Source organism: Corvus brachyrhynchos, unplaced genomic scaffold, assembly GCF_000691975.1.
Source record: "Corvus brachyrhynchos isolate BGI_N302 unplaced genomic scaffold, ASM69197v1 scaffold203, whole genome shotgun sequence".
Lineage (NCBI taxonomy): Eukaryota > Metazoa > Chordata > Aves > Passeriformes > Corvidae > Corvus > Corvus brachyrhynchos.
This window is the reverse complement of record NW_008237408.1, coordinates 1,636,926-1,654,142: the sequence shown is the minus strand read 5'-3', so window position 1 is coordinate 1,654,142 and position 17,217 is coordinate 1,636,926. Positions and strand designations below refer to the sequence as shown.

The window sequence follows — 17,217 nt, the reverse complement described above, 5'->3', positions numbered from 1 at the left end:
GTTTGTTTTTGGCCTTTGGAAGTTTTGCTGGTGAGGAATTCTGGCATTTAAACTGAGTTGTCATCAGGCTGCTTTTTCTAGTTCTCGTCGTTTGTCTGTAGCAGTTTTGGGGTTTCGATGGCCCGGAGGTTTTGTGCTCATTTTGTGCCAGGAACATCTGTATAAAATCCTTCTTGAAGTGTCTTCTGAAGAAAACCAGAGCTTGCAGCTCATCAGCTTTGGGGTTTTTTTCAAGAAATCAAGAGTTATCTGCTCAGTTTAATTGAGTTATCACAGAACAGAAGCCTCCAAGAGCCCTAAGATCAAACTCTCCACTGGTTTATTCAGATGCAGTTGAAAAGAAAGTATTGCAGGGATTAATTGCCTACTTTGGAGCCAAAAGGGCAGATTGTTTTTGGAATGACATTCCTTAGATATTTTCTGCAACTTATTTTAAAGGAACTTTATTTCCAGAAGGTTTTACAGCAAACCTTTATTATACAGCTGCACGCAGAGGGATATTTAAAAATTAGCATTTTGGCTTTGAAGCAGTTAAAACACCAGCTGAATCATCAAAGCTCACATTTTAAGGCAATGAAATATCACTTAAAGGTTTGGCTTAGGCTTGATAATAATCCTTTTATTACCTTTTAACCCTTTCTGGTGTTTTTCTCCATCAGGTTTTATTAGGGTGTGACTCTTCCCTCCCATCCAGTGCGGGAGCATTTTTATGGCAGGAAATCTCTGGCAGTGGGTGTGTGCAGTTCCATTGGCTTGATTGAGTCTTCACTGCTGCAGGTTTTAATCTGTTCAAACTGGCTGATGCTTAAAAACAAAGGAAAAGAACCCCCAAAAACCAGGGACATGTGGCTTTCTCTTGATTAATTCCCAGCACCCACCGTGTGCCAATCTGAATTTTGTTTGGTAAGGATCTATAAAACCAAGAGGGTTTTGCCTCCCAAAAATTTTGAGCAAGAACTTGTTTTAAACCTCAAAACTGAGGGCTGGCAGAATGAAAACATGTTGGGAAATGCTCCTGAAATCCCTGGCAAACCGTTGCCATAATGGCCCAGCGGGACTCAAAAGAACAATAATGGTTTCATTCACATCAAATTGGGTTGAAGGACCTGCAGACCCCAGGGAGTATTAGAAGGGGGTTTTCTTTCTCTTTTAACCCATCCATTTATATTTTTTTTTCCCCTCAAACTAAACATGTTTCCCTTATTAAACAATCCAGATTTATAACTGAAACAGATTCCCAAAGCTGTGGGGAAAATGATTTTATCCTTAGCTCATGCTAGTGAAATATATCCTTAAATTAGGGAGAAATGTGGAGTTTTGTGGGAAATAGCCCTCAGTGGCGAAATAAGAGCATATTTTTACGAACTTTAATATTACTTAATTAACTTCCAATGTTTCTGAGAGCTCTAAATGGAGAGCTGGAGTCGATCCCACAGTGGATAAAAGGTTTATGTGTGAAGCTTCCCCCCCGGGGTTGTGGATTTTGGGAGCTTTTGCCCAACACCAGCAAATCCGAGGTTAAAAATCCATGAGTCCATCGGAGCGTGACATCATCCTTGCCATCGGAGATGGTGCCACAGAAACTCCTTCTGGAAAATTCCTGGTGAGGGGGGTGGGAATATGCAGCTGCTCCTGCGGGAGGGACCGCGGGGTCAGTGCTGAGCCGTGGATTCTCCTGCCTGCTCCAGAACCAGGCTGGGGCTCAGATAAAAACCAGCCTGTGTGTTTATTTGGCTGCCTAGAATGAGAAATGGCCCCAAAATTAGAAATATTCCCAAGTGGAGGAGGCCACAAGATGTTTTTATGCTCCCACTGTGATTTCTGGCTACCTGGATGTTTCCTGGCTTGACCTGGATATGGATTCTCCTGGTTATTTGGCAAATCTGGGAGGCATCCGTTGCTTTCCTTGTGAAATCAAACCTTCTTTGCCACAAGGACAGGGAATTAATGTCCCAATATTCCCTCTGCTCATGGAGTAAGTGCAGGGCCAGAAGGAGCACATGGCAGGGACACCTTCCACTATCTGAGGTTGCTCCAAGCCCCATCCAGTGGGAATAAGGACAAATTGATGAAAGTGTCACCACAGATAATTCTTGTTCCTGCTGCCAGGGCTCTGCAGTGACTGCACTGGTCTGATCTTTCCAGTCAGTGCAACTTCTCTGTGAAATCCCTGCTCACACTGGCCTGAAACTGTCCTGACCCATCCACCTCTCATTTTATCGAGCTTGGAATATTTTTCTTTTTCTGGAGGGCGAAACGGTGCCTTTGGAATCTGCTTTCAGCATAGGAATATTCAAACAAGGAGCTGAATTTTGTGTTGGAATCCTACTTTTCACTCATTGCCTTAAAAAAGGAGTTAACCCAATGTCACTTCATCGTTCACAGGGCAGAGCCTCGGGACAGGCCAACCATTTCACTATTCCAGATAAATTCTTGGTGTTGGCTTGGTTTGTTAATCCTGCCCTGATGTTCAGCTCTCAGAGTTTGTCTCTTTCCTCTCTTATTTGCAGATTCTTCCCAGATTTTGGTGGAATGTGTCATCCTGTGGGAATCAGATCAAGTGCAGGTGCACTGGGATAAAGTTTTGGGCAGTCACTCTGCAGAAGCACAGAATGGCTCAGGTTGAAGGGGAGGGTCAGGTTGGATTTTAGGGAAAGGTTCTTCCCACAAAGGGTTTTGGGGCACTGGAGCAGCTCCCCAGAGAATGGTGACATTCCCAAAGCTGCCAGAGCTCCAGGAGCATTTGGACAGCGCTCCCAGGGATGCACAGGGTGGGATTGTTGGCGTGTCTGTGCAGGGCAGGGCTTGGACTCCATGTTCTTGATGGGTCCAGCTCTGGATATTCCATGATTTTGTGACCTGCGGACACATTTACTCCAACCCCTGCTCAAGCAGGGTCAGCCCAGGTCTGTGTCCAGTCAGGTTTTGAGTTCCTGTTGCCATAAAAGCTGTGATTCCCTTTCCATCCGACCTCAGAAGTAAAAGGAAAAGCAGGGGGAAAGGGGAGAAAAACCCTTTAAAGTTTATTTAGCTGCTGTTCCACATCCTTGTCCTGCACGGTGGTTTATTCCTTACAAGGAGAGTGTCGGAGTTTTATTCCTCTTGGAATTACAAGGAGAATCAAAACTGGGCCACAGTGACCTGCCCCAGTCTGGGAAAATAGGTCTCAAAACTGGGATGAGTTTGGCTAAGAAGTGAAATAGACACTCAGTAAAGTCTGCCCCAAAGCTGGTTGTAATGCACATTTCTCTTATGAAAAGCAGGAGTTCAAAAATCAAGAAAAATCTGATTTCCTGCAGAGCAAAGCAAGTTTTAAGATTAATTTATCTCAAATCCAAACCTAAACAGACTCCACAATTTCCACAGAGGCTTCAGGGCCAGACGCAGCACTGGGCTTCTGGGAGAGGCTTCAAATTTAGATACTAGAGAGGATAAAAAAGGAAAATAAACCATTTCAAAGACATTTGGTGCTGCAGTGGGAGTCCTTGAGAAGAGGAACGGAGCAGTAGGAATTAATTATCTTTGTTTGTGATCTGATATTCAGCTTTTCCCCACACAGGGATTTAAAGGCCTCCATGCTGCCTTGCTCAGAGCAAAGGTGCTGCTCCTGTTTTCTCTTTTCCATGGTTTTTAGGGAAGGGAGCTTAAATCCCATCCCATCCCATCCCATCCCTGCCTGGCCTGGGAAACACTTCCATGGGTGGGGCATGAATTGTGCCTGACTTAATCCATGGTCTCTTTCAAGAGGTCACATTTGCTCTTCCTGGGTGTTTTTATTTTAGGATTTTTGCTGCAACATTCTGGGGACAATTTTTGGGGAAAATTGGGGGGGGTGTTTTTGCAGTCAGTCCCCTTCAAAAATCAGAATAAGCCTCAACACCTTTTAAATTCATTTTCTACATCCTGAATGTTCATCCAGCCTTGGTTGAATCTTTATAATCATTCCAGAAAGAAAATGAGGGAAGAGGTTTTTTGCTCATTTTTTGAGAATTGACATAAAAAAGCACCTAGATGGCTTTTCCTGGAATTTGGGAATCCCATGGAGAGCTCATTCTGCTTTGCTGCTGATAGAGAGGAGTTTTTTTGCAGCACAACTCTTCCAAAAGTAATTTTCACCGAGTTCTTTGAAGCAGTTCCTGTGCTTATCTCTGAATCTTTTCTGTTTTCCTTCTGATCTTCACTTTAAAAACATTCAAACTGCCTTGATGATTTGAGAACTTAATTATTCTGAGCTGGAAGATGATGTAATGGTGAATATCATCTTTATCAGCAGCAAAAACAGACAATCCCATTTTTTTCCCATTTTTTCCCCCATTTTTTTTTTTCCTCTCCACTGTTTCTTTCCAAGTGGAGCCCCCAGCCTTGCTGTGGGATGAAGTTAAATGGGATTTTACTGGAGTTTCACCCACTCACTCCCATCCCTGGCTGGTGTGGCACAAAGGGAATAAAAGCACACACTTGCCAATTTTTTCCTGTTAATACTGAAATTTTAACACTATAGAGATTATTTTAATGCATTACCTGACAACATTGGACAAATGTGTTTTAAAATTACGATTAAAATCCTAATAGGATTCAAATCCTGTCACCTGCTGGGGATTTTGGCTCAAGAATTCAGCACTTTTCTCGTCTCCCATTTTCACAAATGAACTTTTTGGAGCTAATCATGGTTAATTTTTTTATTTTACTATAAATTTTCAAGATCCTTTTAGATGTGGCATCCCTGCCCATGGCTTGGAGCAACCTGGGATGGTGGGAGGTGTCCCTGCCCATGGCAGGGGATAGAATGGGATGAGCTTTAAGTCCTTTCCAACCCAAATCATTCTGTGACTATGTCCCAAAATTAACGCTGTGTGCCAAAAATCTCTTCATTCCAGGCTCTTCTGGAGCCTGGAACATCTCTAAATTGCTTTGTTTTGCTGCTTTTTTTAGAAGCTGCCCTTGCAACAGAGGCAGGGGCAACATTTCCAAGATTCAAGTCGGGGTGGAATTTCTCCGTTTTTGTGGAGAAAATTCCATTTTTTCTCCATTTTTCCCTTCTCCCCCCCCCATTTTCTCCACTCCTCAGGGGTGTTGCCCCTGTGGTTTTTAACCCAGCGTGTCTCAGCTGTTTTGCCATCTGTGGGGCTGCAGAACTGTGCGGGGAGTGCTCGGGGCTGGCTGGAGAAAAGAGGCTTTGTCAGGAAATGGCACTGCTCGTGTGGCACCAGCAGGAAGGGAATAAATATATTTAGGGATGTCTGTAAATCCGGATTTCTCCTCCTCCTTTCTGTTTCCATCAGTTATTGTTTAGAATTCCTCTTAGGAGAGGTAATGGATTTGCTTAAATCTGCCCTGAAGGAGTTGCTTCTTGTTGGATGTAATTATTCCATCCTAAAGAAAAAAAAACCAAAACAAAGGTGGAAATAAACCCAGGTTTTCCATATCAATCAGGAGAGATGGAGAAAATCGGAATTAGGAGCTGGGTTTCCTTCAAAAACAAATATAACTTAGCTCAGAACATTATTGATCACAGTGTTGCAGCATTTCCTGGCAATGATAGAGTTAATTTCTCCTGGTTTGGATGCTTAGGAAAAATAATACATTTAAAGAGCAACAATAATAATTCCAATTATTAAGGAAGATCTTTTCCCACCGACTCTTTAATTGTGATTAAAGCAGCAGCAAAAGCTGAGGGAAGTTGCTCTTTACCCTCAGAACCGAACGTTGCAGCACCTGTGAGAGGAAATCCATCACCCAAAAAACCACATTTATCTTTTTGTTTTAATAAACGACAGGAAATTGCTTGGGGCTTGCATTTGGAAATCTATTTTTACCTTGGTTCGTTTATTTATTTTTGCCTTTTTTAATAGTGCTTCTGAAGTCATTATGTATAGTCTGAATTCTTTTAGAATATCTGTTGTGCTCCAAAATGAACGCGACCGGGGTCTATTTGTCATTTTCACCAGTATGAAACAAAACTGATAAGTATCAAATGCTGATAAGAAATATCCAAACTGATAAGAAATATCAAAACTGATGAGCTGTGTCCAAATCAGGGTCATGCTTTGGCCACCTTATATTCCCCCTTGTGTTTGAATTTTGGGAATTGTCTTGTTTTGCATTATTTTCTAGGTTTAACAACCCAACTTTAATGTAGGAAAATACTTCAATCTCTCCTCCTGAAGCAGTTCTTCAGAGGGAACTGAGAGGAGTTTTAAGTCATTAATAGCTCTTGTTATTATATTTGAATATATATCAGAGTAGTATTACACTGTGAAAATTTCTCAGTTGATGGAATAACCCTGACACCAAATTATTTTTCAAAGAGTCAGTTGAACTGATTTTTTCAAAAATCAAATTATTATTATTATTATTATTATTATTATTACTCCACTCACACTATGACTTGAAAACGAAGGGCTGTAACCTAATGCACACAGAATTTCTGTCTGTGGAGAATAAAAACTATATTATAAATATTATGTTGGCTAAAACACCTTTTGTTTCACTCCTAAATTCTGCACTTTGCTTTGAGCAGTGGCTTGGCCATTATTTGCATCTTTACCAAACCACACTGATGATTTTCTCAGGGCTTTATCTCCAGGGATTTCACAGTTTTTTATTGCGAAGCGTCTTCATCCGAGGAGTGGGAGTTCCTTTTTGGGGATACACTCACAACGAGCTCCCTAAATTCTGTCCTGGAAGAACTAAATCGATTCAGGGAAGAATATCTGCTGCCAAACAGGTCTTGAGGCTGCAAAGATTTTAATCCAAGTATTTTTCTAGCAGCAGGGTGGACAGAAATCAGATTTGCCTTGTGAGAGGCCACTCTGCCGTGTTGGTTGTCCAGGCTGCTTTCCCAGTGGATTTTTAGATTCCAGTGTGGTCCCCTGAGCATGGACCTGGGATAACCCCTGGTGAAACCAGTGCAGGTTTTCCCTGAATTAATTTCACCCCCATAAATTCCTTTCCCTTAATAGACTGGAGGAACTCAAGAGAAATTCTTCTAAACCAGAATTTATTGCCTTTGAATTGTTCTGTAGAGGCACTTTGTTTAGGGATGTATTTTTTTTGGCACTTGCACAGTTAAAATTCTTGGGGGAAAGGTGTATTTTAGATGAGTTTGGTGTGGTGAGGTGGATCTGGGCTATCACTTAACTTCTGAGGTGGGTAAGTTTTCCCCAGAACAGCTGTTCCCCGTGAAGATGGTGATTTTATAAGCTTTTATTGCAGTGTCTTCTTTATTTATTTTTAGCTTTGTTACTGCCCCAAGTCTTGCAGAGTAGCCAGAATGGTGTCATGGTTTGATAAAAGCCAAACAAGCAATATTTTAATAATAACTTACTTTACAGTGACAAATCCTACTACATTTGACTGGAAAACAAATTGTGAGTGTAATCCTGAGTCTCAGAGCAACGACAGTGATGGAAATGCTTATGGCAGCGAGGCTGTTAGATCAGATTCCCTTTGGTCTTTCCTCCCACTTTCCCTGTTTTCAACAAAAGGATGGGTTAATTTGAATTTCATTGCTTTTTATCCTCAGGGAAATATCAAATGATCAGCGTTCTTGCCCCAGAGGAGGGGGACAGGTGTTGTGTTTGGGCTTTTCCCCCCCACACACGGCGAGCTCATTAATTTGTGGTTTCACACGTTTTAGTGGGAAGAGGCCACTGGTCTGTGTCAGGAAAAAGCAGCTGTGATTGATCATTTGGGGGCAGGAGGGGAAAATATTCAGGAATTAGTTATATAAGCATTTAAATGAGCAGTGTGCCTACAGAGCAGCGTTGGTTTTCCCTGGAGAAATGTGGAAATTGATGTTTTTAACCTCCTTTCTGAACACCTGCCCGCCGCGTGTTGCGGGAGGGAAGCGATGCCTCCGAACCAGTGCGTTCGCTGAGGATTCTTGGATTCACTGAGGGAAAAACTTTTCTGTTGGATGCTCTGCAGCAGCCCAGCAGATGGGAGGGGGAAAATGGGCTGCAGAAATGCCTCTGTTACAGCCGTGATCTTTGTATCTGACAGAACTTGCTGGGTGAGGCCTCCGTGCTCGTGGGATGTGTCTGAGCAGCTCCGAGTGCGGCGCGGAGCCCACAGCCCAAATCCTGCATCTCCTTGCCTCTTTTCCTTGTCAGCTCGGTGCCTCTGAGAGCCTGGATCCACAGGGAAATCCTTCCCTGTGAGGGTGGAGAAGGGCTGGGCTGCAATTCCCAGAGAAGCTGTGGCTGCCCCATCCCTGGAAGTGTCCAAGGCCAGGCTGGAGCAACCTGGGATCGTGGGAGGTGTCAGGGTTGGAACTGGATGGGCTTTCAGGTCCTTTTCAACCCAAACCATTCAGAGACTCCATGAAATTGCCAAGGTCTTGTGTTCCTGGAGTGCACAAACCCCTCTTACATCCCCAGGAAAGCCATCAGGTCTGAAGGAAAACGGAGAATCACCACCAGAATTCTCTTCCCTCTGGGAAGGTTCTCCTGTCTGAGGACACGGCCCCAGGGCCTTCCACTCCCTTGTGTCCCTGACACTCTGGCCTCATGGAAAAGCAGCTCCTGGTGTTCAGAACAAGCAGGTTTTTATCTAGAAGGAAGGACATTGTCCTCGTTTTTAAGGCCCAGAGGAGATCTGTCTCCGGATTTGAGCTCTCCAGTGTGAAGGGGGAATTTTGAAAGCCTTTGGTCCAGGATTATGAGGAGAATGTTGAGGTTCACAGATTTAAGAAGGGTCTGGCCATGGTGCCAAGTGGGAAACAGAAGAAATGACAGAATTCAATTCCTTAGTAGCTGTTCCCAGTTATTGTTTCAGCTGGTAACAGGAATGTAGACTCTAGAATTGGATTTAGGAGGGGTTTTTTCCCTCACTGGCTGCATCAGCAGTGGAATTCACTCTCTGATACTGAGGGATCACCCTTTTGATGGCATTGCCGCGTCTCCATCTCTGATAAAAAAATGTGATAATTGTTATTTCATAGCTGAAACGCTGCTCAGCCTCTATTTTTAGATGCACGTTGGGAATTTTATTGGTGTCTCACAACTCGGAGTTCTCGCTGAACAGAACTGAAAGGCGAAGTCAGTGCTCCTGCAGGGCTGATTGCAGGGGAATTGCTGTTGGGTGGGATCTGTGGTTAATGCTGCACTCCCAAACTGGGCTGCTGAGGTTGCTGGAGGGTGTTTTAGGGTCAAGTCCCCCCTCAGACCCCTCCTCTGAAAGCAGGATATCTAAACCTCCATTGGTGAGTAAATCATTGGAGGGGGGATGAGGAAATCCCACATTTCTACAGCATAACAGAGGGATATGTGGCATTTTCCCTAATAAAAATTAATTGTAGTACTTCAATAAAGTGCTGCAGCCCAAAAATGCATGAATGCCTTCAGCACACCTTGCTAATTGCAGCTTCAGTACCACATATTTATCGGCACAAGCAAGAACAGACTGAATTTCTTAATAAAATGGTTTGGGTTGGAAGGGACCTGAAGGATCATCTCATTCCAGGGATACCTTAGGCTGCCTGTGCTGCTGAGAAGGTGCTTTTTGTATTGGGGTCGTTTCTCCTGAGTGAATTCCGACATGAAAACTGCCAGCAGTGCTTTGCCTGCATTGTGTTTCTAGAAAAGAAGAGGAAAATCAGTGATTTTTCCCTCCCATGGCAGGGGATTGGAATGAGATGAGCTTTAAGGGCCCTTCCAACCCAAACCATTCTGTGAGTGCTGTAAATTCTACGATTTCTGCTCCTTGTTATTACAGTATCTGTTACATGGCATTGTGTGGAGCTCAGCACGAGTCAGCAGCTCCAAAGGGTTTTGTAGAAAAGTGAGAGATGAAAATACATTTTTAATCCTCCTGAACTGCATTTCAGTCCCTTTTCCTCCTTGCAGTAGCTCAGCTTTCAGAGAGGTTTCTTCAATAAACTGCAGTAGTTTATTCAGGTATCCCAGAGGGAAACAGAGCCAGGTAGTGCTCAAAGAAATTTTCATTTAAACCCAAAGGTATTTCCTTATAACCTGAATTTTTAAAAGCACAGATGGAAAGTGCATCAAGTGACTTTGTTCCATAAACTCGGACATCTCAGAGTGTCTCATTTATTGATTATTCCCTCCCTTATTAAGCATCGTCTCCTCTCTCCAAGAAGATAAATTGAAACCAGGGATCCTGTCCAATTTTCACTGTCATTCTCAAAAGTGGTTCCCACAGGAATCTGGGATTTCATGAAGCTTTTGTGTCTCCTCTTTTAGTCCTTCAACTGCAACAACTTGAAGACATTAAGAAGCTGATTATTTATAGTGTGGTCAATGTCACAGCAGCAGAGTTTTGTCTGAGTACTCCCCCAGAAAATTACTGAGGTCTGCTGTTGAAATTGGATCCTTCTGGAAAAGATTGGATTGTGCACAATGAATTTATTGGGAGAAGGGAGAGCAGGTGATGGAATTGCTGCCATCGTTGTTTCAGCTGCTCCACGCTTCCCTCAGCAGTCCTGGGTACCTGGATTTTCCCAGGAGACACAAACAGGGATGGGAAGGCTGAGCTTTAAAAGCTGAGGGGGTATAAAAATGGGGTTAAAATAGCAAAAGTGCTGCTGGAACCATTGAACATTACATTCCCTGTTGGGGAGAGGGGTTACCATAAATAAGGACCCAGAGCAGATCGTGTTCACAGGTGCTTTTGGAAAATATTTTGCATTTTGGTTGAGTTGATGTGTGGAGTTTGGATATTCCCATTGAATTCAGGATTTCATGTGTTGTGGATAAATCCAACCCCGTCCAAGTCTGCACTACTTCACTGGTTTGTGTTTGCGACTCTTCCTAAACAGCTGGGCAGTAAAAAAGTCTAACTTTTAATGGTGAACATGAGTGAGTTTTTGCCTTATTTTGCTGTTTTTAAAACTGTCCAACCTGGTCTCTGTCCCAGTGTTTTGGGGTTGGAGGTGCCCCAGTGCTCTGGAGAAGGGGCAGGAACCTTTGGGTTCAAACACCTGGTTTTTAGTTCAGTAAACCTTGAAAAGTCATTTCCAGTTTTATTTTCGTGCTGTTAATTATTGTAAATGTTGTTAATTATTATAAATATCTCGTATCTGCAGATGAATATTGTTTCAAGCAGGTGCAGTCACTCAGTATTCATGTGAGTTTAATGGGTGTTGCTCCCTGAATTGGCTGCTCGGTGCAAAGAGGCTTAATTTGGAGAAAAGTGTCTAATGATGTTGAATAACTGGCTTTGTCGAAGACCAGGACGTGCTTCCTTTCACCTGAAAGATTTGTTGAATGTATTTATTTCAATTTTTTGGCCTGGAATTATTTATAGCACTCAGCATGTATGTGTTGAGCCAGAAGTTTTGCTGTTGAGTGATTTACTGTAATATCATGGTGGAAGTGAGCAACTGAGAGCTGTAGCACTAGAACTGGTGGTTTTTTCTTGATGAAAAATTCAAAATTAAATTCCCTTCAGGCCAGAAGTTCTGCCAGGGGAGACTTGGCCCCGTGGACAGACATTAAATGTAAATATAAATAATTAAATACATAAAAATGCACCTGAACGTCAGCTTCATTAAGAAATGATGAATTTCACCACTTACTCCACTTAATGCCAAACGAGCTCATGATGAAATAATTAAGGTGGATTTTTGAGAGCTTCGTTTTGTTGGGTAATTTTTTATTGGGTAATTGTTCCTATTTTTGATTCCTGGGTGGAAATCTCCCAGGTTGGCTACAAAACCACCTCAGACCTGTTCTGTTAAATGGTGTGGGAAGGTCCACAGTGGTGTCCAAGACCCTTCAGCGTTTCATGGATGGGGAACTCTTAAGGAACATAATTATGTTCTCCTGATTGTGCTCATTACACTTCTGCACTTTCATTTTCCATCTCCAACGGTGACAGCACTAAAAGATGTGCAATAACACAAAGTATTAAACCAGGGATTGCTGGGTTTGTGCTGCTCCAGTGGAAGCTGTGCTGCCCCTCAGCAGTAACTGGAATATGGCTGGAGTATCACGGGGTGGGAACCTATTTCTGGTGAATCCTCCTGACACAGGGCATGTTTTGACTTTGAATTTTCAATCTGGGGGGAAAAACTGGTTCTTGGTGTTGCTTCAGGAGGTTGTATCTGTGTTTCTACATTATTACAGGCTCGTAGGAGCAGAGGGGGTCTCTGACTGTCACTGTCAACCTCTGAGGTCGCAGACTGGTGACACTCAGAACATGCCCATCCCCACAACTCATGTCTGAAGCTACTCCAAAATCCCATTTTCCTACGGATGGAATTTCCTTCATGGCTGCTGCAGCCATATTTCTGTTCTGTTGCACAGATCAAACACCTCCAAGTGGTTTTTTCCCCACATTTCAGTGTTTGTTCTTTTTCTCACACCTTCGAGTCCCTCTAGGCCAGAGGAGCTTCTTGCAAGGAGGGCTGGTTGTTCCCTGTCCTCCTGCCGGCCCTGCTCCACATCCCTGTGAATTCCCAGAAGATTCCAGTCTCACCCTCACCTCAGGGAGCGCCAGGCCCTGTCTCAAACGGCTCCCTGGACGTTTCCTCGTGCTCTAGGCGGGCTGGTCAGTCACTTCCTTAGGCGTGGTGGTTTTTCCAGCTGTGTCACCACCTGTCCCAAAGCCGCTGCTGCAGGTGACTCCCTGTTGGGAAGATTTCATGGGCATCTCCCCACGATTAAGCAGCCCCAGACCTTCCTGCCACGCCGATCCTTGAGCCATCTGCGGGTCTTTCTTATCCCGTTGTGCACCAGCTTTATTTCTGTTGGGATCGGGATAAATCTGCTGCTTGTCATCCGTGTTCCCTCTTGTTCACAGTCCTCGTCCCCATGGGTAATAAGAATTTTCAAGGTGTCAGAAAATTTCAAGGGGTTTGGAGATCTCCCTCAGCTGTGACGAAAAGCAGGGAACCTCTTGCTGTAGGCCAGGTAATTTAATGGCCAGTGGGTGTTTGAGATCACAGAATCACAGAATGGTTTGGGAAGGGACTTTAAAGATCATCCAGTTCCAACCCCAACACCTTCCACTAGACCAGGCTGCTCCAAGCCTCATCCAGCCTGGCCTTGGACACTCCCAGGGATCCAGGGGCAGCCACAGCTTCTCTGGGAATTCCATCCCAGCCCCTCCCCACCCTCACATCCAGGAATTCCTTCCCAGTATCCCATCTATCCTTGCCCTCTGACAGCGGGGACCCATTCCCTGTGTCCCGTCATTCCAGGCCCTTGTAAATGGCCTCTCTCCATCTTTCTTGTGGGCTCCCCTCAGGTCCTGGAAGGCCACAGTTAGGTCACCCCAAACCTTCTCTTTTCTGGACTGAACACTCCCAGTTCTCTCAGTTGCTGGAACTGTTGGAATTCCACGGTCATAGTGCAAATGCCAGCGTCACCCAAATGCTTACAGAGGAATTCACACCACCATGAGTTTGTTCCTTCCCTCCACAGCTTGGTGGCATCTTTCAGGCTTGCTCTGGAAGGTCTCTGTCCTTGAAGGGTCAGGTTTTGAGCCAGGTTATCGATTCCAGAAAGCCCCTGGATGTCTGTTCGTTTTGCAGCTACCCTACAGACCTTCCTGAAAAGAACATCCTTGTGTCTTCTTTTCCAAACAAACCCTTTGTGTATAAAAATGTTCGGGAAGATAGACCTTGTGAGCATTTTCAAGTTCAGCTGATCTCCCTGAAGAGAGAGAGTTTTGCTGGGTTGACAAGAACCCGGCAGTTGTACCTGGCCAGTGCCTTGAATTCCAGAGGGAGGGAGACAGGGAAACCCTCCAAGGAATACAGGATCAGTGTTGACCATCCATGAAGCGTTTCACTGGCATTTTTCCCAGGAGCAGCCACAGCACCTGGTCCTATCTAGGTTAATGCCATCAAAGAAACGACTCTTCATGATTTGCAGACTAGAAAATATTGCACAATTATTCAGGGCACGGAGAAAAGAGCAGAAGTACAAATAAAGGCCGGGACCTCACAGCGGTTGAGCCTTTTGTCCGAGCCAGCACTGGGCTGTGCAGCGCTCTCGGTCATGCTCCGTGGAGCCAGGGAACAAAGGAATCCTGACGATGTTTGCTTTGGCTCGAGGCAGGGAGGGATGACTTAAATGTGTCCATAAATGAGTGGTGAGCTACGATGAATCTTCCTTTTCTCTTTTTCTCTCTCCCCAGGTCACTCAGATGAGCCGTCCAGATCTGATTCTGTTCCTCATGAAGTATCTCATGGCCTTGGTCGTTGGGATCCCCTCGGTGTTCTGGGTTGGAAGCAAGAAGACCTGCTTTGAGTGGGCCAGCTTCTTCCACGGGCGCAGGAAAAAAGAGTGCGTACGGATATGTTACGGATAAACTTCCCTTGCAGTCCTGGAAGGGTGTTTGGGTTGGTTTTTCATGGAGGGAAAGGCAGGAATGGATGGAAAAGTCACCAGAATGGAGCAAGGAAGGACAAGGCAGGCAACAGCTCAAAAATTGCTCATTTCTCCCTAATTATTCTTTGGTCCTAGAATCAAATCTACATTTGTCTGTCTTCAAAATATTTTTAACAATAATTGTCAAGTGAACACTGCAACTACGCTGCCTCTTACTGAGAGGTGGAATTAAAAATTTTTATTTATAAATGTGCATCTAGCCAACTGAACCAGACCTTTGAATTGAGATGAAATGCAGGTTCTTCTCACCGTGGCTGCAGTTGAAAGCCTTTGTCTCTGCTTTTAATCTTCCTTATGCATTAGTGCTGCAGAGCAGTTTGATAAAGTGACAGTAAGAATTTCTTGGAGCTTCTCTAAGGTTGGAATTAATTTAGATTAAGGTTGGAATCAATTTAAAGACCATTTGTGTGATTTTGTGGTAGCCATGGGTGGATACTTTCATAATAAATACTGTCTTAAGGTGTTTTAAAACAGATCCACAACGACAGAAGCCTTTCGGTGACTCCTCCATGACTTTTGGTCCATCCTTCAAGGGTTCAACTCGGGCTAAAATAGCCAAGAGATGCTTCAAAATCAGGCAAATAGGGACATTCTAATGTAAATAATGGTCTTACTTGCCAAGCCATGCTGCTTGTTCTGTTTGTAGAACAGTCACAGTGCTGTGATCACTTTTCTACCGCAGTAATTAACGTTAATTGCTCCGACCGCTTCTCTTGCTCAGAGTTGTCAACGAGAGCCGCCAAGTGCTGCAGGAGCCGGACTTCGCTCAGTCCCTCCTGAGGGACCCCAACACCCCCATCATCCGAAAGTCCAGGGGCACTTCCACCCAGGGCACCTCCACCCACGCCTCGTCCACCCAGCTGGCCATGATGGATGACCAGAGGAGCAAGGCCGGCAGTGTCCACAGCAAAGTGAGCAGCTACCACGGCAGCCTGCACCGCTCGCGGGACGGACGGTACGAGCGTCCTCCAAAAAATCGTGGAATCACGGATGGTTTGGGTGGGAAGGGACCTTAAAGATCATCACATTCCACCTCCCTGGGACACCCTCCACTATCCCAGGTTGCTCCAAGCCCCATCCAACCTGGCCTCAAACAATTCCAGATGTAGGGAGTCCACAAACTCTCCAGGCAAATCTTGTATAGGAGATGGGACAGGCCCCTTCCAGCTGGATGTGTGGCCGTAATTATGCTCAAGCTGGATGTTCTAGGGCATCTCCTTTCCCTGTTAGTGTCTGGACTGGAAAGAGAAAAAATACCGTGATGTTTGCAGAGTTTGAGCTGCTTTTTGTGAGTTAATTGCACAGCAGGCCTGTGTTCTGCGCTGGTTTTCCTGCACGGCAGCGATCCGTGTTACATACACCGTGTGGGAAAACAGACCTGCCCCAGTGTCAGCTCGGCGCTTTGGTGGCTGCTTTTGTCCGAGTGTCAGTTGATTCTGTGTCCGTAAATACTCCTGGCCCTGCCGAAGTAAACAGGGGCACCGGCTCCCGCTCTGACTCGAGGTGGAGCTAAGGTTTACAGCGTAATTTATCACCAGGGGTTTCACTCCGCTGATTACCAATTCCAGGCGTAGCGCTGGAGTGAGAACCGAGCGGGACCCATTGTGCGAGGAGCTGAAAGGCTTTGCCTGGGGCTCTACCGAGTGTGTACCGAGCTGAGCAGGGAATGCCGCTCCTCACAAGAGCGCCGGCATCTATTTACATTCTTTAGCAGCGCGGCGGTAACGCCGGCAATAATTGCCCTGTGTTTCCCTAAATTAGGTACACTCCCTGCAGCTACAGAGGCGTGGAGGAACGACTACCTCACGGCAGCATGTCGCGACTGACTGATCACTCCAGGCACAGCAGCTCCCACCGGCTGAACGAGCAGTCACGGCACAGCAGCATCAGGGACCTCAGCAGCAACCCAATGACACACATCACGCACGGCACCAGCATGAACCGCGTCATCGAGGAGGATGGCACCAGTGCCTGACGGCGAGGGAGAGCTTGGAGTGCTCGCAGGGCTCGCGGTGCCTTCCTCAGCGAGGTGACACCTCAGTATTATCCTCATCCTCTCGTCAGGTGCTGAATTTTGGGCATCAGGAAGCCGGAGTTGGCGTCTCCGTGTGGCAGCCACGCTGTGGGACTTGCCTCGGAGCTGGAGGGTTCAGCTGTCTTGAGTTACTGAGTAAAAAGCTGGTTGTCTCCTCTGAACCTCTCTGTAGGTAATTATTTATTTGATAACTGGTCCTCAGCAGACGCAACTACTGAATTTCTTATTCTCCGTGGAAAACAATCTCCCCCTTCTCTCTCCCTCCTCCCTCTGTCCCTCCTCCCTTGGGCTCCGCGTGTCAGGAGGTGCCACCCCCCAAAACTCGGTGTCGGGGTTGTGCTGGGAGTTGTTCTGATGAGACTTAAGGGAACTCTTGATGGTTGAAGGAATCCCTCCGTGCACCTCCCTCGAGGCACCCGATGAGGGGACGCACCCAGCGCTGCCCGAGGGACGTCTGATCGAGCTGGCAGCGTTTGGTCACACGGGAAACACCACAGGAATGAGCATTATGGAGAAGGAAACTCTTCTGAGGATCACCAGCTCTTCCCAGAGCTGTCCAGGCTCAGTTGTCGGGAGGGTGGGGAGAAGAGAGGGGCAGGGAAGAGTGATTTTTTTATAACTTGTATTGTCCTTGCTTTTTTACAAAAGACTATTTAAATTTTCTACTCGTTTACAATTTCTGTAGGAAGAGATGGGTTTTAAAACCAGTTATCTAGATAATATTCAGCCATTTATTTTTTCGAGTCATGTACAAAAAAAGCTGAGATTGCCTGTTCCTGATCTATTTTAAAAAAAATTATAACAGAAAAGCTGAATTTGTCA

The 17,217-nt window shown here is 45.2% G+C and overlaps 1 protein-coding gene across 2 annotated transcripts in view; it reads left to right on the top strand.

Moving 5' to 3' along the window:
• Positions 1-17,099, top strand: part of FZD3 (frizzled class receptor 3) — a 41,679-nt gene extending 24,580 nt beyond the window's left edge. For both annotated transcript variants that reach the window (XM_008631044.2, XM_017730863.1), the window contains exons 4-6: positions 14,107-14,255; positions 15,082-15,315; positions 16,122-17,099. In XM_008631044.2, the coding sequence (XP_008629266.1) occupies positions 14,107-14,255; positions 15,082-15,315; positions 16,122-16,335 (597 nt within the window). In that variant the 3' untranslated portion in view covers positions 16,336-17,099. The remainder of the gene's footprint in view (positions 1-14,106; positions 14,256-15,081; positions 15,316-16,121) is intronic.
• The last annotated feature ends 118 nt before the right edge of the window (positions 17,100-17,217 follow it).